At 37.8% G+C, this 26312-nt stretch overlaps 1 protein-coding gene across 2 annotated transcripts in view; it reads left to right on the top strand.

Annotated features, from left to right (window-relative positions):
- Positions 1–1316: 1316 nt before the first annotated feature.
- Positions 1317–26312, top strand: part of DARS1 (aspartyl-tRNA synthetase 1) — a 67220-nt gene continuing 42224 nt past the window's right edge. The window contains exons 1-4 of one of the 2 annotated variants that reach the window (XM_036254176.1): positions 1317–1500; positions 3197–3254; positions 7172–7264; positions 17647–17749. In XM_036254176.1, the coding sequence (XP_036110069.1) occupies positions 1435–1500; positions 3197–3254; positions 7172–7264; positions 17647–17749 (320 nt within the window). In that variant the 5' untranslated portion in view covers positions 1317–1434. The remainder of the gene's footprint in view (positions 1501–3196; positions 3255–7171; positions 7265–17646; positions 17750–26312) is intronic. The other variant, XM_036254178.1, reaches the window with a different exon arrangement.

Genomic DNA, 26312 nt, shown 5'->3' with positions numbered 1-26312 from the left:
AAAAGAATACCAATGATCTCTATGTTGCTAAATCTAACAAATATTTTTCAGTCATCACTTGAGGTCTAGGCAGCTATTAACAATGTTAACACTTTCTCTTTCCTAGTCCTTGGCTCCAATTACCACCTACCTGCTGGTTTCTTATTCACATTTATCTGTAGCCCACACCTCTCTTCTACTCTCCAGACCCCATCATGCCAGTTTCTGGCCTGGACATCTCTTCTTGAATGTCTCAAAGGCATCTCAGATGCACTACATCCCAAAACAAAACCGTGATCTTTCTCTCCCAACCCCCTTTGCTTTAAATATTCTTTCAAGCCCCTCTTCACTTGGCTGACCCCTACACCTATTTCAGATTTTAGCTTAATATCACTTCCTTAGGGAAGCCTGAAGTGAATATCCTCAAAGAACTTTTCTAGCACTTGGCACCCCTACTTCACACCTGCCATCAGACAGTTAAGTACTCAAGGTCAGGCACCATGTCTGCCTTCTCACTACTGTACCCCAGGATGTGAGTGAGGTAGCCTCCAGAGCCCTTTCATTTGCACTGGGGTCTACCTGCACTCCTTAACAAGCATTAACTGTGCCGCTCTGTGCCAAGCTAAGACACTACTGAGATACTTAAAACTTAATGGAGTGCCAAAATGTCTAGCAGGGGAAACAGTATTTAACCAATCCCCCAAGTTACTTTCCATTGCAATAAAAGGTTTATGAATGACTTTTTTCTTAAGCCTAATCTAGGGAGATTCGCCCATTGGACGGCCAGCACTATGCACTGCCTTTAACAATGCAACAGGTCCAAGCAATCAGTGCAATTGGGGGGCGGGGGGCGGGGAGCCATTGTGTTTACACCTTACTACGTGGGACCGCTACCCTATCCTAACCTTGGCAAGCCAACTACCTATAACCCAGCACTCCCGCGACCCAATACACAAAACAGCAGCGAAGAGGTCCCCGGTGACTCCAGGCAGCTCCCCTGCCGCTGCGAAGAGTGAAGGCAGGAAACTCCAGGGAGGAAAAGCAGAGGCCTGAGTTTAGTGACCAGTCTGTGGTTGACGCCGGGAGGGACAGAGAGGGCTGAAAAGAGAACAGAGTAGAAGTTCCCGTTCGGGCAGGGCAGGAAAGTTTGGGAGAGGGCAGAAAAGTTGGACCTCGCCACTCAGGGCCAATCCCGCGATACTGTAACAAATTCCCGGGATTTCCCTTCAACTCCCGCTGAACACCCGTAGGGGCGGGGCGAGAAGAGAAGACGGCGGCCTGAGGCAGCCCGCCTCACCGCTTCTCGGGATCTCGAGAGAGTCGCGCTTCTCGCGACATCGCGTGCTGTGACCCGAGAGCGGGGAGGGCGGAGACTGTGCGGGAGCGGATCCTTTGGCCCGCCCTACCGAAGTCCGCGAGGCAGCGTGGTGACCGCTGTCCCGTCCCGTTGTCCCGATGCCGAGCGCCAACGCCAGCCGCAAGACTCAGGAGAAGCCGCGGGAGGTCATGGACGCGGCGGAAGTGGGTTTCCCCCTTCCTCGGGCCTGGGAGGACAGAGCCCTGGGCCGGATCGCGCTGAGGGAGGGGGTAGGGTGAGCCGGCTCCTGCCCTCGAGGACCCTGTGGGCACCTGGCGGGCAGGCCGCGGGCCTGGGTTCGGGGCGCCCAGGGTCCTCCCCGGGGCTCCGGGGCCCTTGCTCGAGCAGCGTGGCCAGACCCCGTCCAGCTCGCCTCGCGCACAGGCCCGGCTCGCCCGAGCGTGCGGGGGGCGTGGACGTGGAGCACCCCGTCCCGGAAGTAGCCGCACGCAGGCCCTGGGTCAGGCCGTCCTTCACGTCCGTCCCCTCGGAGAAGGGGAATGACCACCAGTGGTCAGTTTTCACTCGGCCCGCGTGTTCCGAACGTTTTTGCGAGTGAGGCCAGCACTTAGTAAAACGGACTGGCCGTGTTCAGTGACCGTTCCCCGGGTGACGGCTTTCAAGAACACTTGTTTTTATTTTCTTCCTCCCTCAAAACGACTCCGTGAACGAGGAAGTTTGCAGAGAATACGTTTGAGATGAAGTGAACCAAAATAATGGGGTGATTCATAGCACCGAGTGGTCTCGGTGCTTTTCAGAAGTGAAAGCTTGATGCCACCCGACAAGTTAGGTGTGTTGTATTAAAGCAGCCTTTAATCACTGCCTGGTTCCTAACGTTTCTATGGTGGAATGACGAATTTGTGATCAACTACATGAGGAATAGGACATTTTAATAATATCAAATAGATAAAGGTTGCTGAGATGTCAACAGTAATCCATTTATGCTGCCCTAATGCATCACTTGTCTACTTAATAAGTGTAGTGTTTTAATAGTAGTCTGAACCCTAGATCTCTTGTTTCCTGTTCCTGACTTTGAATCTGTAAAAAGAAATTCGATCATATTGTCATTGTCACTTGTAACCTGGTAAGGCTGAAGCTGATTTTTAGAAAGAGGAAGCTGGTGGAGTTTTTAATGTTTTCCAAAAGGAAAGTTGTCAGTAGCTTATGTCCAACATCTTCATCTAGTGCTCAGAAAGCTTACGCAACAATGTTGGTTCTCTTTGAACATCTGTTCCTGTAGTAGAAAGTTCATAAAACTGGTACTTCATCCTACTCCCTTCACAGAGGAAATTTATATCCCTGCTTGGAAGTAGTTTCTTCTCATTTTGACGAAGGTCGTTGTGATGTGTTGAACATGTGTAAATTTTATCTGAGAGTGCTATTAGGTATGGTATATCCATCCAAGAGTAGTGATCTTCAAAACAAACCAGAAACTGGGGGCTTATCCTTTTTCTGTAGAGTACATATGTAAATAATATGACAGATTTCCACACTAAAACTACAACTCTTTGGCCCAGCCGGAGTGGCTCAGTAGATTGAGCGCCCGTCCCATGGACTGAGAGGTCCTGTTCTGATTCCTGGTCGGGGCACATGGCTGGGTTCCTGGCTCCATCCCCAGCGGAGGGCTGCAGGAGGCAGCTGATGGATGTTTCTCTCTCACATCAATGTTTCTCTCTCTCCCCTTCTCCCTCTCTAAAATAAATTTTAAAAATTTTATTTAAAAAAAAACTATAACTCTTTGAAGTAATAAAATGGTCTCGAAGGTTAAAACTTATATATTTTTACATTCTATTACTTGTTTTTATGTGTTTATGCTATTCATTTTTAAATAAGTCATAATGCAAGAACATTTTTTTGTAGGATTTTGCTAAAGAAAGATATGGAGTATCTTCAATGATACAGTCACAAGAAAAATCAGGTTAGTAGCTATGTGATAATAAAGAAACCTTTTTTTTCTTGTAATTCCAGAAAAACTGTTCATGAAGTTTTGGTTAAGGTTGGTATAACTTTGAAAAACTTAAATGACAGTAATGACCGAAGCAGATATCATAATCCTGTGTAAACATTGTCAGTTTAGGGGCCCTAATCTAGAAAGGGAAGAAAGTACATTAAATGAGTATATTTTAAGTGTTAAATTATATTAAAAACATATTCCTAAGTGATTTAGTAAAATATTTAAGATTTAACTCTGGCCCAGTAGTAAAAGAATAATTAATAATAAACTGCCTTCATCATATGCAACCTTTTTGCATGCTTTATGAAGCTACCTTCTTTAACTTGACTTCATTAGATTTCTTTGAAATTGACTTGCCACATGTTTTTTGTCTTAAAGCTATTGATTTTTTATTTGTAAACATTCACCTTTATTTTTCATTTGTTTGTTTGTATTTCAACAGATTATCCTATTCAGCTATTTAACAGTCATTTTTCTTTTGGTAGTTACCCCAAATTATGTCTTTCAATTTTTGGTACAACTGCAGACCTTTAAGTTCTAGCTTATTGGAAGTACTTCTAACTTAGAGACTTAACTGAATATTATAAAACATAACTCCAAGTCAGTTTTATTGTTATTTTGGATTCAATTTATTGCATGATCATAAAAGCACTTTTTTCCCCAACTTTATTTGGAAAAGTATCCAATAAAAGACCAAAATAATTTGCTAAAAATAACCCGTTTTCAAAAAATAAAGATGGTGAAGTAAAATAATTGAGTATAAAATGGAATAGAAGCAGTATAGTTTAAAGATGACATTCCCCTGCCAGGGCAAGCAGGAGGGGTCATTTGAGACCATTTTTAGCTTAACTGTCTTCCTGAACTAGACTGACTTTCTTGAACTCTAACACAAAGAAGCTCACTGGAGTTTCAGTCTGTTATGTAAACCCCAGTCACCCCTTACCATAATTACTGTTTCCATTTGGCTGGCAACTGCCTTCCAATTACAAGCTCTCCCCACCAGAGGGAAAGGAAACTTTATGTAATTCAATTACTGGGGCGTGACAGTAAAATTCTGCCTTTGGTTTTACCTCTGCTAAAACCCTAATACTTTGTTCAGGCAAAGTTTCCTTCCCCATTTGCTTCCATTTCTCCAAATTTCTTCATTCAAATGCCAGTGACTTAAAAGTATAAAGAAGGCAGTAGTTTTTCAAACTGAAATCCTACTGCCACTAATCATTGCCTAAGCCGTAATATTTGTGGGAGTGTGACATGTGTCTCAAGTATGTATGGATATGTTAAAGGTTGAGAACCCCTGTACTAATTAGTTGGAATACCACATGAAAGAAGGGCTATTGCTCTTTTTCAAAGTACTATTAAAGTTACCCTAATCATGACATTTATTTGTATGTCTAAGGTTTATATTATATTTCATTTAATTTTGAATTTTTATTGCCTAGTTAGTAAGTTATTGGCTTTTTTAATTTTGGCATTTCCAAATTTGTCTTTTAAATTTCTGTGCTGTTTTGTCTGTCTTTTCTCTTTCACACTTTCTTTTTTTTTTAACTTGACCTATTTTTATTTATTTATTCATTTATTTTGTTACAGATGTTTCTCCTTTTTTACCCCATTGACACCCTCCTCCCCATCCCCCCGGCCCCGGCCCCTGCTTTCTTTCACACTTTCTTTTGCCTGAGTTTATACAGCAGACTTGGAAGTTGGTTTCCTTTGACAATATTTTGTAGAAATTCTCTTGTGATGCCCGATGGCTTAAAAATTCCTCACTCATTCCCTGCTTTTGGCAGTGAGAACCATTATATTCTCCTGTAAATCAAACTCTAAGCTGCATCTTAGCTTCAAGAGACAAATTATAAGTACATTTAGATAAAGTGTAAAATATATCTATTTATATTTTGATGTCATAATAGTCCCCCAAAAAGGTATTTTTAGCATTCTAGTAACTAGGTTTACTGCACAAGATATTGATAAACTTGGTTAGTTAGGCAACATAACCCTTGATATCTTTTTTTGGTATGTGCCCCTTGCAGGAACCAAACCCGGGACTCTGGTCCGCAGGCCAACGCTCCAACCACTGAGCCAAACCGGCCAGGGCACCCTTGAGATCTTTTACTACTCTTGATGTGATGTCATGTACTGTGTTTTTAATTCACACTTAAATTTTAATGTAATATTCAAGTCATTGCATATTTAAAATAAAATGATTTCTGGATTATGATGGCCTCATATCATTATCTTCACATGATAGTTTTTTTTGTCACGGTTTTTCTATCTGGAGTACTTTGTTATTAGTATTGGGGCACATAGTTGTTGGGCCTCACTTACAGCCAGAATTTATTGGGTTATATAACTATAGGGAACAAAGTGAGATGGCATACATCATGATTGGATCTAGAGGCTCAATCAGTATCTACAAGGCTTTCTGTCTATCTTCTTGGCTCTGCTTCCCTTAGGTTATTTGGCTTCATCCTCTCATGCTACAAACTCAGGTAGTGAGACAGATGGTGGCTGCAGCCCTGGGCCTAGACCATCTCAGCTCAGCAATCTCAGGGGAGAGCTTCATTCCCAGTATTTGTATATTAAATTCCAGAGAAGGACTTGATTAGCTCAGGTTGAGCAACATGCCTTTCCCTGGATGGGCCACCATAACTTTCCAGGCCTGGCAGAGAATCCTCCCGTATGGCTAGCAGACTTACATACTATGGCAGGCAAGCTAACATACCACTTCCACCTAGGACCCAGTGGTTCTCAATCTTCCTAATGCCGTGGCCCTTTAATACAGTTCCTCATGTTGTGGTGACCCCCAACCATAAAATTATTTTTATTGCTACTTCATAACTGTAATTTTGCTACTGTTATGTCTTAGGCGACCCCTGTGAAAGGGTCATTTGACCCCCAAAGGGGTTGCAACCCATAGGTTGAGAACTGCTGACTTAGGCAAAGAAGGGTGAAGATAGACTGTACTTGGCCCTTTAAGTCACTGAAGTGTTCAGCAGATTGGCTTTTTTTTTTTAGCCTCACCCAAGGACACTTTTCCATTTTTGTTCAGATAGAGTGGAAGGGAGAGAGAGAGAGACACATCGAGTGGCTGCCTCCTCCACAACCCCAACCGGGGCCGGGGACAAACCGCAACCGAGGTACATTCCCTTAGTGGGAACCGAACCCCTGTCTCTGGACCACTGACCTACGCTCTAACCACTGAGCCAAATCGGCCAGGGCAGATTTGCATTTTAAAACTATCTCTGACTCTAGTGTAGACTGGATTAAGGGATCAAGAGATTGCCACTTACAAGATTATTGCTGTAATTTAGGCAAGTGCTTTGGGATGGTGGCAGTGAAGATAAAAGAGAATTGGGTAGATTTTTTATTTTAATCCTCACCTGACAATACATATTTTAGAGAGAGAGGAAGGGCAAGAAAGAGAGAGAAAATCATCGATGTGAGAGAGAAACATCGATTGGTTGCCTCCCGTATACACCCTGACCAGGGATCAAACCCAAAACCTTTTGGTGTACCAGTGATGCTTCAAGCAACTGAGCCTCCTGGCCAGGGCCTGGAAGATTGTATAGGTTTTAGAGATATATTTAGAAAGCACAATTCAAAAAAAGGGGCAAATTGCATATGGGGGGTGTTTTAATTTTTTTAATTTTTTTTTTGGTATGTGCCCCTAGCGGGAACCAAACCCAGGACTCTCTGGTCCGCAGGCCAATGCTCCAACCGCTGAGCAAAACCGGCCAGGGCTGGAGGGTGTTTTTTAAAAAGGTATAAAGGATTGAAAATTATTTAAGATAATACCAAATACTTACGCTGGCTGTCAAATCAAAATAATTATGATCTCTTTGTAAAGTCTGAATTACAAAAATGGTTTCATTTATTTGCTGCAGATCGAGTTTTGGTTCGGATTAGTGAATTGACAGTACAAAAAGCTGATGAAGTTGTTTGGGTGCGTGCAAGGGTTCATACAAGCAGAGCTAAAGGTAAGATTGAGTTAATGACTTAAAAAACTCTTTGTTAAGGACTCTGAATATTTTTTGCATATATTTCATAGACCAAAGTAAACCTTTAAAAATAAAATAAAAACACCTGTTTTTTTCCTTAAATTATTAGTCTGTGGTTAATTAACTTTAGGTTCTTATAAGACAGCCTGAAATATAATTTGACCTTAAAGACTCAGATGAAATCTAATGCTTTAAGTTACTGTTTTTAAGAAGCTTTTTATTTGTTAATATTCTTTTATTTGTAATATTTAGATAGGGAGAGAGGTGGAAGAGATAGAAGGCTAAAACTGGGTTGTCCAATACAGTAGCCACTGACAACATGTTGTTATTAAAATTCAATAGCTCAGTCACTAGATGTATTTTGAGTGCTTAATAGTCATAATGGCTAGTGACTCCTATATTGCACAGACAGCAACAAATATAGAATGTTTTTTATCATTGTAGAAAGTTCTCTTGGACAGTATTAAGAATTTAGCATTAACAACAGAGAAGATGGATAAGGACCTTAGTTCCTTATGGAAAATTGTCCTAGCCTGGTGTTCAGAATTATCTGAAAATATTAATGACGTTAGTTTATAACTTGATGCTTTTCACACACTTTTTCGCATTTGATCATCCCTACAGATTTGTGATGTAGGCAGAACAGGCATTGCTGTTCTACTTTATAAATGAGGAGACTGAGATTCAGAATGATAAAACTACTTGCCCAAGTTCTCATAGTAATTGGTGGAATAGGAACAAAATCCAGAAGCTTTCTAAGACATCTTCTGTCTCCCTAAGAGTTAACTCGTCCTATAGCATTTAATACCTTCTGTGTTACAGCGTTTCTTACATTGTGATTTGAAATACTTAACATAATTAATATGGGCTCACTTTTTTAAATCCCAATATTTTATACATGTCTCACTCTCTTAGGGTCACTACTATTGTCTATTCTTCCAGTATTCTGCCCCCAAGTAGATGAATCCAGTAAGCTTGGAGAATAATACTGGTGGAATTTTAACTTTTTAAAAAATGTTGATTTAGCCTACCTGGAGTAGCTCAGTGGTTGAGCTGAGCATTGACCCATGCACCAAGAGGTCACTGGTTCGATTCTCTGTTAGGGCACATGCCCAGGTGTGGGCCCGATCCCCAGTGGGGGCATGCAGGAGGCAGCCAGTCGATGTTCTCTCTCATTGATGTTTCTTTCTCTCTCTCCCTCTCCCTCTCCCTCTAAGATCAATTTTAAAAAAAAATTAATAAATAAGTAAATAAAAAGATCTTATCTCTTAGGGATTCATACTTAATTATATATGAATGAAATACTATGGCTGGGGTTTGCTTCGAAATAGTACAAGCATTGAGGGATAAACAGATTGGGTTAAAGCTGAGACAAGAATGACTATGAATTGATAATTAAAGTACATGAGGATTATAGATAGACATTGGTATCATTTTCAAATAATGATCATTCTGTCCTTTTCTTTCAAATGCTTATCTCATTTCATGTTGTTTCTCTTTATAATAATTAGTAGATTCTTTCTAGTCCCGTAGGGATTCTCACAGTGAAGGATTTTTGTTGTTAATCCTCACCTGAGGCCCTGGCCAGTTTGGCTCAGCGGTTAGCGTCGGCATGCAGTCCAGAGAGACTTGGATTCGGTTCCCGCTAAGGGCATGTACCTTGGTTGCAGTTTGTCCCTGACCCTGGTTGGGTTGTGTGGGTGGGAGCTACTTGATGTGTCCCTTTCACATCAATGTTTCTCTCTCCCTCCCACTCTGTCTGAACAAAAAATAGAAAAATAACCTTGGGTGAGGATTAAAAAGAAATCCTCACCTGAGGATATTTTTTCATTGGCTTTTAGATGGAGGGGAGTGAGGGGGAGAGAGAGCGAAAGAAAAAGAGAAAGAAACATCAATGTGAGAGGGACACATTGATTGGTTGCCTCCCGCATGACCCTGACCAACCCAATTGGGGTCCAGGATCGAACCTGCAACCCAGGTACATGCCCTTGACTGGAATTGAACCCACGACACTTCAGTCCTCTGGCCGACGCTCTAACCACTAAGCAAACTAGCCAGGACACACTGAAGAATATTTTACATAGCAGAAATTTAAACGCCTGATGAGTTATTGCATGACTTTATAGGTGTTCTGCATAAAATGTCAGTAGAAAGCAGTGGTGGAGTTCAAAAAGTATTGAAAGAAGTTCTCTAGTCTAAGTTTTCTATCAGAAATATATGTTAAATTTTATGAGATGTTTTTCCACCAATATTTTTTCTCAAAACATAATTGTAAGTGTATTTATGTAGAGCTTCATTATACTATTCTCTCTGCTTTTGTGTTGGTTTGAAATTTTCCATATAATAAAAAGTAATTGTTCATAGATTGTGTATTTACAAACTCACCTACTTGCTAAAATGTATTTTTAACCCCAAAATCAATATGTGCAGCACTTTCACTGTCATTCACAGACATGTGCAGAGTGGCAAAAAATTTGACTTGCCCAGTACATAGATTCCCAGCTGAAGTCAAACACGGTGAAGTTCTGCCTTCTTGAATTAGCTCTCATAAACAGGTGTCCTTTTCACAGTCTGTTTAGTGCCACATTCTTCAGTTTTGTACTTTTTGTTGGTGATCTGCTATTTAAAATGGCCCCCAATCACAGCACTGAAATACTTTCTAGAGGACTGTAATATGCTTTACGGAGAAAATACATGTTAGATAAGCTTCATTCAAACATGAGGTATGGTGCTGTTTATGAGTTCAATGTTAACGAATCAACTGTATATATAAAATAAGGTGTCTTTAAACAGAAACAAACAAAACAAGGTTATGTATTGATGGACTGATGAAAATACTGTAAACAGAGGCTAACAGGAACCTAATCCTATATTTCCCCTAGGAACATTGCTTCAGTATTCGCTAATTTATTGTTCCTAGAGATTTTATAGAACATAACTACCACAAATAGCAAGAATCAACTGTATATATCTCACCTTAAAGGGCAGTGTTTTATACATTCTTAAATATTAAAATTCGACTTCTTACATTAAGTTTACTATCACATTGCTAAAATCAAGTGTTTTATATAGGAGCAAATTTATAACTCTTAATGATACATTTAAAATTAGTTTCTTTCCACTGTGAAAGCTTATGAGATTAAGTCTGCATATTGAAAGAGTAATTGAAGTATCAGTGGTTCCCTTCAAGGAAATCATTGGCATTAAATAATCCACTTTCAATACTCTTTTTCCTAAAAACTTACTTATACTTCCAAAATAGCTCATTTATTTTGGTAAATAGATAAGTTAGGATTTTTAATACCAAATGTCAGAATCTCAACTAACATCCATGCAAGAATATTTTAGGGGAAATAACAAATGGAAAGTATTTAAAATAATGAGTCTTTGCTGCTTAATTTCCTCACTGATTAACATAAATAATGAAGGAAAATGTTAATGTTGGGAATCAGGAAGTTAAAATATATTATCTAAATAATGAAATCAGGAGCTCAGCAAGGTGAAAGGCAGTATAGGAAGAGATCAGAACATAAGATTGCCTCACATCTTTGATAACCTAGTTCTTCCACAAAGGCCCACCTTATTAGGAGCCATCACTGTAATGAAGATGAAAATAAAATAAACCTTTTAGTCCTGACCATCTACCTTTTTTTTTCCCCCCCCAGAAATGAAAATTGCACTCTGGGTATTGTACAAAATAGTACTCCTTTGAAAATTTAAGAAATAAATTGCTGTTTCTAAAAACTTAAAAGTCAAAATTCAACACAAAATTTTAACTGTTAATGACTTAAACTTAGACTATCCAAAAATACTGATTTCATTCAGCTGTTGTGAATGTTGACTCTATCTTTCTTTTTTTTTTTAATCCTCACCCGAGGATATTTTTCCATTTTTTGTACAGATAGAGAGGAAGGGAGAGAGAGAGAGAAACATCGACATGAAGGGACACATCGAGTGGCTGCCACCCGCACCACCAGCCAGGGCCGGGGACAAACTGCAACCGAAGTACGTGCCCTTAGCGGGAACCGAACCCGGGTCTCTCGGGACCGCAGGCCGTCGCTCTAACCACTGAGCAAAACTGGCCAGGGCGACTCTGTCTTTCTATATAAACTGTCTCCTGGTTGGAAAGTTCCAAGAAGGAAGATAAGTAATATTTAGCAGTTGATTTATCTGTCCTATGGTTTCTGTACTAACTTAAATGCAGTAAGTACTTGTTGCTAAACTGAGAAATTAGATACTTGCTTCTTAGCATAAAAAATAAATTAAAATTTTAATAATGCAGAAATATATAAAATAAATAAAAAATAGAAGTCTCATAATTCTAGCTTCCCCATTCCATCTCAATCTCTTGCCCTCAAAATAATCACTGTTGTTTTTTATGAACCCTTCCGGGGGGGGGGAGTACATTTACTAGCACGGGTATATCCTTTGTTTTTTTTAAATTTTCATAAAAAGTGTTGTGCACACACTGTTCCTGTCATCACTCACCAGTGAGTGATAACTATAAAATAATAGCTTGCAGAACATTGAACTAAACAGATCATGCAGTGCAGTGTATTACTTACCAGAGCCAAAGAAAGAACAGTTTTGCTTACTAATACTTGACAAGAACTTGGTCTCAAAAGTACTTGGTAGAAGAAGTAAGCAGATAGTTCTATTTACCAGGAAACCAGTACTGATTTTTTGTTTGTTTGTTTGTTTGTTTTGAGTCTTTTAAAAAAATTATTTAAGTGGAACACCAAGATTCTAGTATTGAAAGTGTTTTGAACACAGAAAGTTTGGAGACCATAGTATTAAAGTCACAAGGAGATCTGTTCCACTAGTAAAGACTACATAAATATGAAGTGAATGATAATAGAACTTCAGTTCTTTTATGTAATAACACTGTTAAGAGACATTTTCTGTACTTAATTGCCCTAACATACATTCTAAGAAATGTGTTGGGTTTTTTTTGAGTCTAAGAGAACATCTTTAAGTGTTTTAATGCCCATTGCCAAATTGTTCTCTGAAAGCATTGGGCAAGTTTACTTGGCCATCAGCAAGTTATGAAGGAACACTTTTCAATTATTCTCCCAAGCACTGGATAATATTACATGTTTTTAAATCTTTGCTAATTTGAGAGGTAAATAATGTGTCATCATTGTTTGCTTTGATTTGAATTACTTTTATTTCTGGTAACATTTTTTTCCTTATTAGAGTTATCTGTTCTAGTCCACTGCCCTTTTTTATTTATTAATATATATATTTTTGTTACAGATGTTTCTCCTTTTCACCCCATTGACACCTTCCTCCTTGCTCCTGTCCCCCTCTTCACAGTATTATTGTCTATATCCATTGGTTATGCATATATGCATATAAGTTTCCATTGCCCTTTTATCGATTGGGATCTTAGTGTTTTTTACTGACATAGCTTTAAGATCTTTATGTATTAAGGTATTAATTCATATAGATTATATGTCATTCAGCAAATATTTTTCCCTGAGTGTTTTCTTTTAATTTTTTGTATATAGACATTCTATAATTTTTAAACTTACAAGTTCTCCCATCCTCTTGTATACTTTAATATTCAGTTCCATTTATTTTACTGTTTATTTGTTGGAATTTTTTCTTAAACTTCTGAATTCCATCTAGAATTAGAGTATCTTCTCAATTCTTTCTTACACTCCATTGATTTGCTTGTTTTTGTACTTCACCCCCTTCCTCCCATCTGTTGGCTTTTTTAAAAATAAGAGGTTTAATTTTTAGAATTATATACAATAAACATTAAACATTAAAAGAGAACAATCGCCCTGGCCAGTTTGGCTCAGCGGTTGAGCATCGGCCTGCGGACCAGAGACTCCTGGGTTCGGTTCCTGCTAGGGGCACGTACCACAAAAAATAATAATAATAATAATAAAACAAAAGAGAACAATCAACATTTTTCACTTCACCCATAATCATTGATTTTATGATTTCTGTAGCAGGCATATCAAATTTTAGGGAGTGTATTTGCTTCTATATTTAACTTCCTAGAACTTCACAGTTCTGCTTACTGCTTGTGTTGAATCTTTTTTTTTTTTTTTAATGTAGATAATTTTTTATTTTTCAATTACAGTTGACATACAATATTATATTAGTTTCAGGTGTACAACTCAGTGATTAGACATTATATAACTTACTAAGTGATCACCCTGACAAATCTAGTACCCATCTGACACCATGCATAATTATTAAAATGTTATTGACTATATTTTCTATGCTATGGTTTACCCCCATGACTGTTCTGTACCTACCAATTTATACTTCTTTAATTCCTTCACCTTTTCACCCATCACCCCGACTCCCTTCTCATCTGGCAACCATCAAAATGTTCTGTGTATCTGTAAGTCTCTTTCTGTTCTGCTTGTTCATTTATTTTGTTTTGAGATTCCACATATAAGTGAAATCATGACATTTCTTTTCCTTTGTCTGACACTTATTTCAATCAACACAATGCCCTCTAGGTTCATTCATGTCAATGCAGATGGCAAGATTTTATTCTTTTCTATAGCTGTCATATTCCATTGTATATTTGCACCACATTTGCTTTACCCGTTCATCTATTGAAAGACACTTGTGTTGCCTCCAGGTCTTAGCTATTGTAAATAATGCTGCAGTGAACATATGGATATATACGTCTTTTTGATTTAGTGTTTTGGATTTCTTTGGGTATATACCCAGAAGTATATACTGTGTCCTTCTTTATCTCTTGTTATATAGCCTTTGTTCTGAAGTCTATTTTGTCTGGAATAGGTATTGCTACCCCAGCTATTGTTTATTTGCATTTTCATGAAATATCTTTTTCTGTTCCTTTATTTTCAGTCTGTGTGTGTCTTTCAATATGAAGTGAGTCTCTTGTAGACAGTATATGTAAGCCTTACCTTCTATACCTACCTCTCTGATTGTATCCTTGTCTTAAAAAATATGTTTTTCTGATTTGAAAAGTAATACATTGTAGAAAGTTCAGATGATACAGAAAAATATGAACAGAATAATTCCCTGGAATTTTACCATCCATTAGTAGCCACATTTTGGTGTGTTTTTTTATTCCCTATACAATCAATTTTAATACACTTTTTTTTTATTTAATTTTTTTCCCATCACCATTTATCCCCCCATACCTTCTTCCACCTCCACCCATCCCCTCATTCCTACAATTACCACTGTAACCTGTGTCCATGAGATCTTTCTCTCTTTAAAAAAATTTTTTTTCTTTATTGATATTAGAGAGAGAGATAGAAACATCAATGAGAGAGAACATCGATTAACTGCCTCCTGCATGTCCCCCAGTGGGGATCAGGCCCACAACCTAGGCATGTGCCCTGACCGGGAATTGAACCAGCGACCTCTTGGTGCATGGTCAATGCTCAACCATAGAGCCACACTGGCAGGACAGTTCTTTCTCTTTTTATTTTCAATTCAATCCTACTACCCCTACCACAGCTATATGCCTATTTTCTGTCTGTGAGTCTTTCTCTATTTTGCTTGTTAGTTCACTTCATTCATTAAACTCCACATATGAGTGAAATCATATGACACTTTTCTTTCTCTGGCATGTTTCACTTAGTGTAATGTTCTCCAGGTCCATCAATGCTGTAGCAAAGGGTAAAACGTTCTTTTTTACAGCTGAGTAGTATTCTATTGTGTAAATGTACCACAGTTGTTTTATCCACTCGTCCGCTGGTGAACATTTGGACTGCTTCCAAATCTTGACTATTGTAAATAATGGGGCAATGAACATAGAGGTGTATATATTCCTTTGAATTAGTGTTTCAGGTTTCTCCAGCTAAAATCCCAGAAGTGGAATTGCTGGGTCATAAGGCAGTTCCATTTTTAATGTTTAGAGGTAACTCCATACTGCTTTCTACAGTGGCTGTACAAATCTGCATTCCCACCAACAGTACACAGGGGTTCCCTTTTCTCCACATCCTCACCAATAGTTGTTGTTTATTGAATTATTGACGATAGCCATTATGACAGGTGTGAGGTGATAATCTTACTTTGGTTTTAATTTGCATTTCTCTGATAATTGGTAACATTGAGCATCTTTTTATCTGCCTATACTTTTTACACAAACAAAATTGGGATTATACTCTATATATGGTTTTATTACGTTTTCACATAATAGTTAATCATGAGTGTCTAACAAATATTTATTTTGAGTTCCAAGCACCTGGCATGGTTTTTACACATAGTGATCCAGCTGTAAAATAGGAATGATACTCCTCAAATAAGTAACCGATGGTAGTGCTGCTATTAATAATAGTAGTTAACATTAATATTTATAATGTTCATAGTTAATATTGACTGTCACAACTCTAAATATATTACTTATATAATTTCAAGATTATATAAGAAAAGTTAAAAAAACTCCATGAGTTATATGTTATTTTTTCCATTTTGTAGATGAAGAATGAGGCATAAAGTAATTTAATAATTTTCCCACAGACTCCTTCATAAGATGGGTGGGCTGAATATGATCCTGGATCTTTTGATTTCAGAGCTTTTACTTTTTACCAAACCCTTACACTAAATGTTAACCCCCTAGTGCTAACTTGGAGACATTTTTCTGCGCTCACCATTTGTATGCCCAGCAGAGCTCTCCACTTTGTCTCAAGGTCTTTTGTGTAGCATTAGAGTTCATTGCAGGACGCTTTGTAGTGCAGTTAAATCTGTGCTGCCTGTCTGTCCTTTTAGAAAAGCTAAAATACTTACTAAATCATGCATGTTGCCTTCCAAGTCATGCTAACCTTTAATTCTAAATGGGATAATGTCATTTTGATCTATCTACAGATTTCTCTCTAACTTTATCAATATTTATTCATTCAGTAACTTAAAATCCCGTTGAATTTATTTAGTACATAGAACTTTCTTTTTAAAACTTTTACTTTATGTCACATTCCAAAGGGAAGAGAAAATGAGTGTCTTTTTAGTGGTAAAAATACCATATATGACTTGGAAGTCCATAGATTATGTTTGTGTTGGCACTTTGTCTTTTTTTTTTTTTTAATTCATGATTGTCTGATTTCCATTTCAAAATACTCTGTGTTGAAAGTAATAACTATAAGTCTGCTTGCATTTGGGGGGGGGGGGTGTTTTGTTTTTTTCAAGGCTAATTTCTCAGTATAAAGGATAATTCTCCATTTAAAAACCAAAATCATCTCCCTGGAGTGTTTGGATCAGCAGTTAGAGCGTTGGCCTGCCAACCCAAAGAGTCCTTCTGAGGTTCAATTCCTGTCAAGGGCACGTACCTCAGTTGTGGTTCAGTCCCTGGCTCAGATCTTACGGGAGGCAACCAGTCGATGTCGTTCTCTCACATCAATGTTTCTCTCTCTCTCCCTCCCTCCCACTCTGCCTGAAAAAATAAAAATAGAAAAATATCCTTAGCTGAGGATTTTAAAAAAAAATCATCTTTTGATGTTTTACAAGACAAACTCATGAGAAAAGTGGTCTTGAAAAGATTTATCTTGTTTTACATGAGTAAGCAGTTTCTCAAAACTTGACCAGAGTCTTATAAAGGTCTGCTTTGGAGGAAAGGGACGTTATAAGGATACATTGAGACTGGAATCTATTTTGAATAATAGTTCTCAAAAGGTTAAGAATAAGGAATGATGGCCCTGGCCGGTTTGGCTCAGCGGTTAGAGCATCGGCCTGCGGTCCGGAGAGACCCAGGTTCGGTTCCCGCTAAGGGCACGTACCTCGGTTGCAGTTTGTCCCCGGCCCTGGTTGGTTGTGCGGGTGGCAGCCACTCGATGTGTCCCTTCACGTCGATGTTTCTCTCTCTCTCTGTTCCTCTCTCTCCCTCCCTCTCTATCTGAACAAAAAATGTCCTCGGGTGAGGATAAAAAAAGAAAAAAAGAATAAGGAATGATGGTTCCTTAAATGAAAGGAGGGGGACATCAAAGCTCTTTATTAGTACTTACTTCTGTGGTTGTATCATTGAAACTCCCATGGTTAGCACAGTGCCTTTGCCTGTAGAATATACTAGCTATTGAATGAATGTTGAAAGTGATCTGAAGTTACTTGAAATTTGTTTAATAAAGCAGTGCAATGACAAAACAGTGTTTTTTATTTGTAATTCTTTTTTCAATTAGTGTTTGCCTGTGTTCTCATAACAAACACGTTAAAGGGATTTTTGTTACTCATAGTAGGAATGGAGTTTCTTTAAAGCTTGTCAATTGAGTATGAGTATTTTGACTGTGAAATCCGGATATACATTTGTTATATACCTAATGAATATAGTAAGTTTTGGCCCAATTTTAAAGTAGAGAAGCATTTTCCTTCTTTGTAAATCATGAGCTAGCATGTCCTTAATACATTTGTGTTCTCTCTGTCTTATTCAGGAAAGCAGTGTTTCTTAGTCCTGCGTCAGCAGCAATTTAATGTCCAGGCTCTTGTGGCAGTGGGAGACCATGCAAGCAAGCAGATGGTTAAATTTGCTGCCAAGTAAGTAAGCAATTATATCCTGTTGTCAGAATAAACAATGGTGGGAACCAAGACTCCCGGGAGTTTGGACCATTTTCATACATTAACATCAATGCTCCGTTTGTTTAAAATTTTAGTTATTTAAATTGTCGGTTTAGTGTTGCTGAATACATTAAACTTACAAAAGAGAAAATATGGAGCATAGGCTTGAAATTCTTTGGGAACTGCTGAAGCAGCACTCTCTACAGACAAGTCATATTTACTTTCAAGTAGAGTAACAAAAAGCCTGGCAGCCTAGACATAGCAAAGCAACTTTATTTTGTTGTGTTTGTGGAGCTTCATTTCCTCCCTCCCTCCCATCAGTTTCTGATTTGCATATTAAGCAACAAGTTTTCTAACTGAATAAAAGTATATAAAAGAATGGAGTTTTGCAAATAATCCCCTCCTGAAGGAAGTAAAACAGACATTATACCATGTTATACCTTTTAAGTTTGACACACAAGGGTTTTAAAAAAAAAGTAAAAATTACTTTTCTCCCCCCAAAAGTCTTGCTGTCTGGCTCAGAGTTCCTGTAGAGGCAAGTTGTTTTGTTCAGTTTTACAAGAAGTGGGATATAGAGATAGTGTAGTGGTTGTACATGCTGCAGCTTTAAGTCGGTAATCGTTGGTGATACATGGGTAGTTTTGTTTGTATGTTTTTCTCAATTTAATTGGAATTTAATTTCCCGATAATGATCAAAGAAGACTTGGAAAATGGGCGATCTTTACATTTTAAGTAATAGAGTATTTTATAGGCGTAAATGTTTTTTAAAGAAAGAAATTCAGTCTAGAGTAAATATTCTATTGATTTTTATGTCTGTTCTTTAGATGTATGCTTTCAAAGATGGGTTAATATAGATAGAATTATTTATTTTAAAACTAGAAAGAAACTAAAAAATAATCTAATTTAACACTCTAATTTATGTTTGGGCCCTCCCTGACTTCCCCAGCACAGTATTTTACATATAGTGGATGCTTAGCCACGGGTTTTGGTCTAGTGATTTATTTATCAAATTTAGATATATCTCATATCACAGTGTTTTAATGTAGTGGATGTTCAGCAACTGGTTTTGGTTTAGAGATGTATTTATCAAATTTAGTTTTATCGTATCATAGTGGTACTTATATTCTGCTTTAAAAACTCCAATGCCGCCCTGGCCAGTTTGGCTCAACAGTTAGAGCATTGGCCCATAGACCAGTGAGTCACGGCTTCTATTCCGTCTGAGGGCACGTACCTCAGTTGCGGTGTCCACAGCGCTGGTCAGGTCCTAGTCAGGTCGTGAGGGAGGCAACCAGTCGATGTGGCTCTATGACATCAATGTTTCTCTCTGTCTCTCCCTCCCTCCCTCCCTCCCACTCTATTTGATGATAAATACAAAAGTATCCTCAGGTGAGGGACAAAAATAAATACTCTTCACCCTCTTACAGAAAAAATAAATAAATAAATAAATAAATAAATAAATAACCCTGGCCGGTTTGGCTCAGCAGTTAGAGCATCAGCCTGCGGTCCAGAGAGACCCGGGTTCGGTTTCCACTAAGGGCATGTACTTTGGTTAGTTTGTTCCCAGCCCTGGTTGGGTTGTGCGGGAGGGAGCCACTCGATGTGTCCCTTTCACGTCGATGTTTCTCTCTCTCTCTCTCTCTCTCTCTCTCTCTCTCTCTCTCTCTCTCTTTTTCTTCCTCTCTCTCCCTCCCACTCTTATCTGAACAAAAAATGGAAAAGTGTCCTCAGGTAAGGATAAATAAATAAAAATAAATACTCCAATGCCATTAATTACATCAGTTCACTGAACTCAATATTTATTAGTACTACTAGTATAGTAACCCCATTACTTTCTATGTCCCAATCATGCTGCAGAGACTGCCACTTTCATCTCTTCTACCTGTGTCTTCTGGTATTAGGTTTGCTGGTTTTCATTTCATAATCTCTAAAGGTTTGTGCTTGTGGATTGTGTATATCATCTAGCCTTTTAAGGTCCATCTGTGTCCTATAAGGTGGGGCATAAATAAGCCTGGTCCCTGGAAATAAACTTTGTGTAGAGACCCTTCTTATAAAAAAAAAAAGCCCCTGGAAACCACAGACATACATGCTAAATTATATTTAGTAAACTGAAAAATACTGGGAGAAGGTAAATTTCAAATCAACAAATAACTTTATTGGCTTTTGTCTTTTATATTTTAATTGGTTTTGAAAACTAATATATGAAGATGACAGTTTTATTTAGAGTATATTTTTCCATCAAACTGCATTGTAACCTCAGTATTAAGTTTCTGAAGAAAAGATTCTAGTCTAAAAATCTTTTTAAAACCCCACTTACCCTTAATATTTACTAAGAGGCATTGTACTAACAAGAGGACAGTCGATTCATTTGGTGTCTTTAGAAGTAAACACATCAAAATAGTCCACAAATAATTATTTATTATTGTTTGGATCGTCTCAGAAACTCCTGGGACTTGACTAACAGCAATTGACCATATCAAATATAACCAAAGCACTAGCTGGAAGAGCTATTTGCAAATGGTCTCTCAAATAGAACTTAGTTCACTAATGCCCTCATGATACGTAAACTAAAGAAAGGCTTTCAGCTGAGTGGGGTAGTGTAAGGAGGATGTTTCTTTTAGGCAAGAAAAGAATTCGGATAATCAGCTTGGGTTTCATAATCCTGAAGTTGAACTCGATCAAGATCTAGATGTAATTCAGGCTTAATTAAGTTGTAACTACATTATTCTCTTTAAAACAAAGAACATGTTACTATTTTTAGTCCCCTAAAAATGGACTGTATATAATTAGTAATTTGTGGGAAAAGATGTTTTCATAATAGAATTGTTACAAATTATAAAGCTTCTGACTAGTTATATACAGGTAAATGGAATCGATTTTATATAATAAGCTTAACATGTATACTTAGGTTATAATTATTTAACTTGGGCACTACTCATAGGTAAAGTATCTAGCCTGAATAATTAAGAGTAAATGTATTAATAGCTTTTGCTACATTGTTTTGTTGTTGTTTTTTTAAAAAAAGAAAATTCCCTTGACTAAGACCCTCTGGTAAAAAATGGTGAGTTTTTAATTTTTGTGGTTGGTTGATAATTTTCTTAGGAACATAATTTTGTGCTTCTGATATATCAGTAAGCTTGTCTTTTTTATATGATTTTAGACTACTTCTAATGTAGTTCAGAAATCAGTGTATGACCTCAAAGTACCAATTTTTAAAGAAGAAATTCAAGAACAGAAAAATGTTTACTTTGAAAATGACCTGCTCTATTCATTAATAATAATAATAATAATAATAAATTAAATGAAATAGTAACGTAAATTATGAAGAACTTTCAGATCTTATTTAGGAAAAAGATTTGTTGGTATTTTCCTTTCATCCTTCAAAGTCCTTTTTCTAAAAATTCTCTTTACTGGCTAGACTTAACGTAAACAGTGTATTTTATTTTAAATGGGTACATTGGATTCACTGTGAAAACAACAATTAAGGTAGTTACATACATTTGTCTTTGAGGTCACTTGCTCTGGCGTTGTTTGGTGAGCTGGCACTTCTATAAAATAAGAACTTAAGGTGTGAGGTTATTGTTAAATTATAAAATACAATAAAAAGAATTTCCTTTATTTGACATTAACAGATGAAAAGAACTTTTGTAATTTGCTGTGGTCTAACTATATTAACTTATTACAAAATTCTTAACTGTGGCTCAAATGGACTCTGTTTTGAAGCATGAAGGATAATCCTCCTTTCAGATATGGTACCATAATAATAGTAATACTATAATTATTTACTGATATTTTTTAAAAATATTTTAGAGTAAGGGCTTCTGTTTGTGAGTTATTTTCTAAGTGAGTTTTCTAAGGTATTTGGTTTTAATTTTTTTTTTCTCTAGTGTTCTTTATTATTTCTGCCACATGTTAGTTGGGTTTAAACAAAAATAGTTCAATAATTTATTAAACTGATATTTCTTGATGCATATATGCTCTTTCTGCCCCCTCCTTAAGACCATACTTGCCAGAAGTTTCTTTTTAAGTGCTGTTTTTATCTAAAACCTTTAATGGCTTTCTATTTCCAACCATGTCCATTATTAATTCTGCCTGCTGGTTCCTTCATTACAATGTTATTTGTCAATATACATTCTTCCCAATATACATTCTTCAGATTGGGCAGACTCTGAATCTGCAATAGCCTCTCCTTACTTTACTGTTTGTTTTGTTTTATTTTTGTGTGTTTGGGGAGTTTTAATTTTAATCTTCACCCAAGGATATTTTTCCATTGATTTTTAGATAGAATGGAAGGGAAGAAGAGAGAGAGGGAAAGAAAGAAAGAAACATCGATGTGATAGAGATGCATTGATCAGTTGCCCTCCCACATGACCTGGGCCTGGGGATTGAACCTGCAACCCCGACAAATGCCCGTGACCGGGAATCAAACCATTGACCCTTTCTCCTGAGGTGGACGCTCTAACTGCCGAGCCAAACCAGCCAGGGCATTACTTTACTGCCTATTTTATTTTATTTATTTTTTCCTTTATTAATTTTAGAGAGAGAGAAAGGGAGAGGGAGAGAGATAGAAACGTCGATGACAGAGAACATTGATTGGCCTCCACCTGCATGCCTCCCATTGGGGATTTGGCCCACATGTTGGGCCTGTGCCCTGACAGGAATCAAACCAGCGACCTCTTGGTGCACGGGTCAGTGCTCAACCACTGAACCAAACCAGCTGGGCTTTACTACTTATTTTAAATGCTTTGGCTTTATTCATTAAATCCTCACTCTTTGTCACTTAGTTTAAGCCCATGTCCTTCATGATCCTCATTGATTAGTTTCTCTTTTCATTTCTTTGGGGTCCACAGATATGTCCTTAAGAGGCTGGAAGTTTTAAATTTTGGTGTACATTTTTAATATTCTTTTGGAGTTACATAGGGCATTATTCTATATAATTTTAAAGCCTAACTTAGAGAATAATTGTGTGAATTTAGTGCCTCCATTTAGCATTTACTATCATATTTACATTTGTATTCATGCCAGCTAAAGCCAAATGATATCCATGTTCTGTACAAATGAAGGTTCCACTGTATTTGAATAGTGACATACACTGAACAAGTTGGGTTACTAGGTGGTACTTGATATAGGTAAGAGGCATCCTGAAGTTTTAAAAGCCTGTCCCATTGAAACAGATTTATTGAATCCTATTTTTGTCTATATAAGGGCAGCAGAATCACTAATAGTATAATAGTTTCCATGCAAGGAAAAAATGTTTCTATTTCCAGTTCTAGTTATAGATTAGATACCCATTTGATAAAAATTTCAGTTAACAATGCTACATTACTAACTTTCACGTGAACAAGATAGTTTTATAAAATTATCTACTGCCCAGCTGGTGTGGCTTAGTGGGTTAAGCATCATCCCATGGACTGAAAGGTCCTAGCTCAGTTCCTGGTTGGGACCCATGCCTGGGTTGCAGGCTTGGTCCCCAGTAGGAGGGGGCATGCAGGAGGTTGCTGATCGATGTGTATCTCCCATATCAATATGTATCTCTTTTTCTTCCTCTCTCTCTCTAAAAAATCAATAAAAACACGCCCTGGCTGGTTAGGCTCAGCAGTTAGAGCGTCGGCCTGCGGTCCAGAGAGACCCGGGTTCGGTTCCCACTAAGGGTATGTACCTCGGTTGCAGTTTGTCCCAGCCCTGGTTGGGTCGTGCGGGTGGCAGCCACTCAATGTGTCCCTTTCACGTCGATGTTTCTCTCTCTCTCTCTCTCTCTCTCTCTCCCCCCCCCTCCCTCTCTCTCCCTCTCCCTCCCGCTCTATCTTAACAAAAAAAGAAAAAAGAAAAAATGTCCTCGGGTGAGAATAAAAAAAAAAATCCATAAAAACATATTTTTAAAAATTATCAACTGATTATTTATTTACTTATTTTAATTTTATTTTTGTTACAGATGTTTCTCCTTTTTTACCCCATTGACAACCCTCCTCCCCATCGCCCCCGCCACATCCCCAGCTTTGTTGTCCATGTCCATTGGTTATGCATACATGCATATAAGATCTGTGGTTTATCTCTTCCCACCCCCCAACACCCCCTCTTCTGAGAGTTGTCAGTCTGTGCCCTACTTCCATGTTTCTGGGTCTACCATATTCCTCAGACTGTTATATTCATTATATTCCATATATAAGTGAGATCATGTGGTATTTGTCTTTTTCTGCTTGGCTTGTTTCGCTTAGGATAATACTTTACAGGTCCCTCCTTGTTGTCTCAAAGGATAAGAGATCTTTCTTTCTTACAGCTGCATAGTACTCCATTGTGTATATGTACCACACCTTTATTATCCATTCGTCTACTGATGGTCACTTGGGCTGTTTCCAGATCATAGTTATTGTGAATAGTGCTGCTATGTACATGGGGGTACATATATTCTTTCTGATTGGTGTTTCAGGCTTCGTAGGGTATATTCCTAGAAGCGGGATCGCTGGGTCAAATGGCAGTTCAATTTTTAATTTTTTGAGGTAACACCATATTGTTTTCCATAGTGGCTGCACCAGTCTGCATTCCCACCAGCAGTGCACTAGAGTTCCCTTTTCTCCACACCCTCGCCAACACTTGTTTGATGATTTGTTGATGGCGGCCATTCTGAAAGGTGTGAGGTGATACCTCGTTGTTTTAATTTGCATCTCTCTGATGATTAGTGATGTTGAGCATTTCTTCATATGTCTCTTGGCCATTTGTATGTCCTGTTTGGAGAGGTGTCTATTCAGCTCCTCTGCCCATTTTTTAATTGGATTCTTTGTCTTCCTATTGTTGAGTTGTATGAGTACTCTATATATTTTGGAAATTAACCCCTTATCTGATATATCATTGGCAATGAGGTTCTCCTGTACAGTGGGTTGCCTTTCCATTTTGATGGTTGTTTCTTTTGCTGTGCAGAAGCTTTTTAGTTTAATGTAGTCCCATGTGTTCATTTTCTCCTTTGTTTCTATTGCCTTAGGTGATATATCAGTGAAAATTCTGCTGCGTATGATGTTCGAAGTTTTGTTGCCTACATTTTCCTATAGAATTTTTATGGATTCCAGGGTCACATTTAAGTCTTTTATTCATTTTGAGTTTATTCTTGTGTATGGTGTAAGTTGATGGTCTAGTTTCATTTTTTTGCATGTAGCTGTCCAATTTTCCCAACACCATTTTTTAAAGAGGCTGTCTTTACTCCACTGTATGCTCTTGCCACCTTTGTCAAATATTAATTGAGCATATTGCCTTGGGTCCATTTCAGGGTTCTCTGTTCTGTTCCAGTGGTCAATATGCCTGTTCTTGTGCCAGTACCAGGCTGTTTTGATTACAGTTGCTTTGTAGTATAACCTGATACTGGTATTGTGATCCCACCTACTTTGTCCTTCTTTTTCAAAATTGCTGTGGCTATTCGGGGACTTTTTTGGTTCCATATGAGCTTTGGAAGTATTTGTTCTAATTCTGTGAAATATGTCATTGGTGTTTTGATGGGGATTGCATTGAATCTATAGATTGCTTTGGGTAGTATGGACATTTTAATGATGTTAATTCTTCCAATCCATGAACAAGGTATGTGCTTCCACTTTTTTATATCTTCCTCTATTTCTTTTTTCAATGTCCTGTAGTTTTCTGCAAATAGGTCCTTTACTTCTTTGGTTAAGTTTGTTCCTAGGTATCTTAATTTTTTTGCCACAATGGTAAATGGGATTGTTTTTTCAGTTTCTCTTTCTGTGCTTCATCATTGGTGTAGAAGAATGCCGTCGATTTCTTGACGTTAATTTTGTATGCTGCTACTTTGCCAAATTCATTTATTAAGTCTTTTAGATTTTTGATGGAGTCTTTAGGGTTTTCTATGTATAATATCATGTCCTCTGCAAATAATGACAGTTTCACTTCCTCCTTTCCAATTTGGATCTCTTTTATTTTTTCCTCATGTCTGATTGCTGTGGCTAAGACTTCCAGTACAATGTTAAATAAGAGTGGCGAAAGTGGACATCCCTATCTTATTCCTTTTCTTAAGGGAAATGTTTTAGTTTCTGCCCATTGAGTATGATGGTGGCTGTAGGTCTTTCATATACGGCCTTTATTATGTTGAGCTATGATCCCTCTATTCCCACATTGCTGAGCGTTTTTATCAGAAATGGATGCTGGATTTTGTCGAATGCTTTTTCAGCGTCTATTGATATGATCATAGACGGTGGTTTTTATTCTTCATTTTGTTTATGTGGTGTATCATATTTATTGATTTGCGAATATTGTACCAGCCTTGCATCCCTGGGATGAATCCCACTTGGTCATGGTGAATAATTTTTTTGATGTATTGCTGGATCCGATTTTATAGTATTTTGTTCAGGATTTTGGCATCTATGTTCATCAGGGATATTGGCCTGTAGTTTTCTTTCTTTTGTAGTGTCTTTTACTGATTTTGGAATTAGAATTATGCTGGCCTCATAAAACGAGTTTGGAAGTCTTCTTCTTGAATTTTTTTGAAATAGCTTGAGGAGAATGGGTGTTAGTTCTTTTTTGAATGTTCGGTAAAACTCCCCCGTTA

Source organism: Molossus molossus, unplaced genomic scaffold (assembly GCF_014108415.1).
Source record: "Molossus molossus isolate mMolMol1 unplaced genomic scaffold, mMolMol1.p scaffold_m16_p_11, whole genome shotgun sequence".
Classification (NCBI taxonomy): Eukaryota; Metazoa; Chordata; class Mammalia; order Chiroptera; family Molossidae; genus Molossus; species Molossus molossus.
This window is presented reverse-complemented; position numbering and strand designations above follow the sequence as displayed.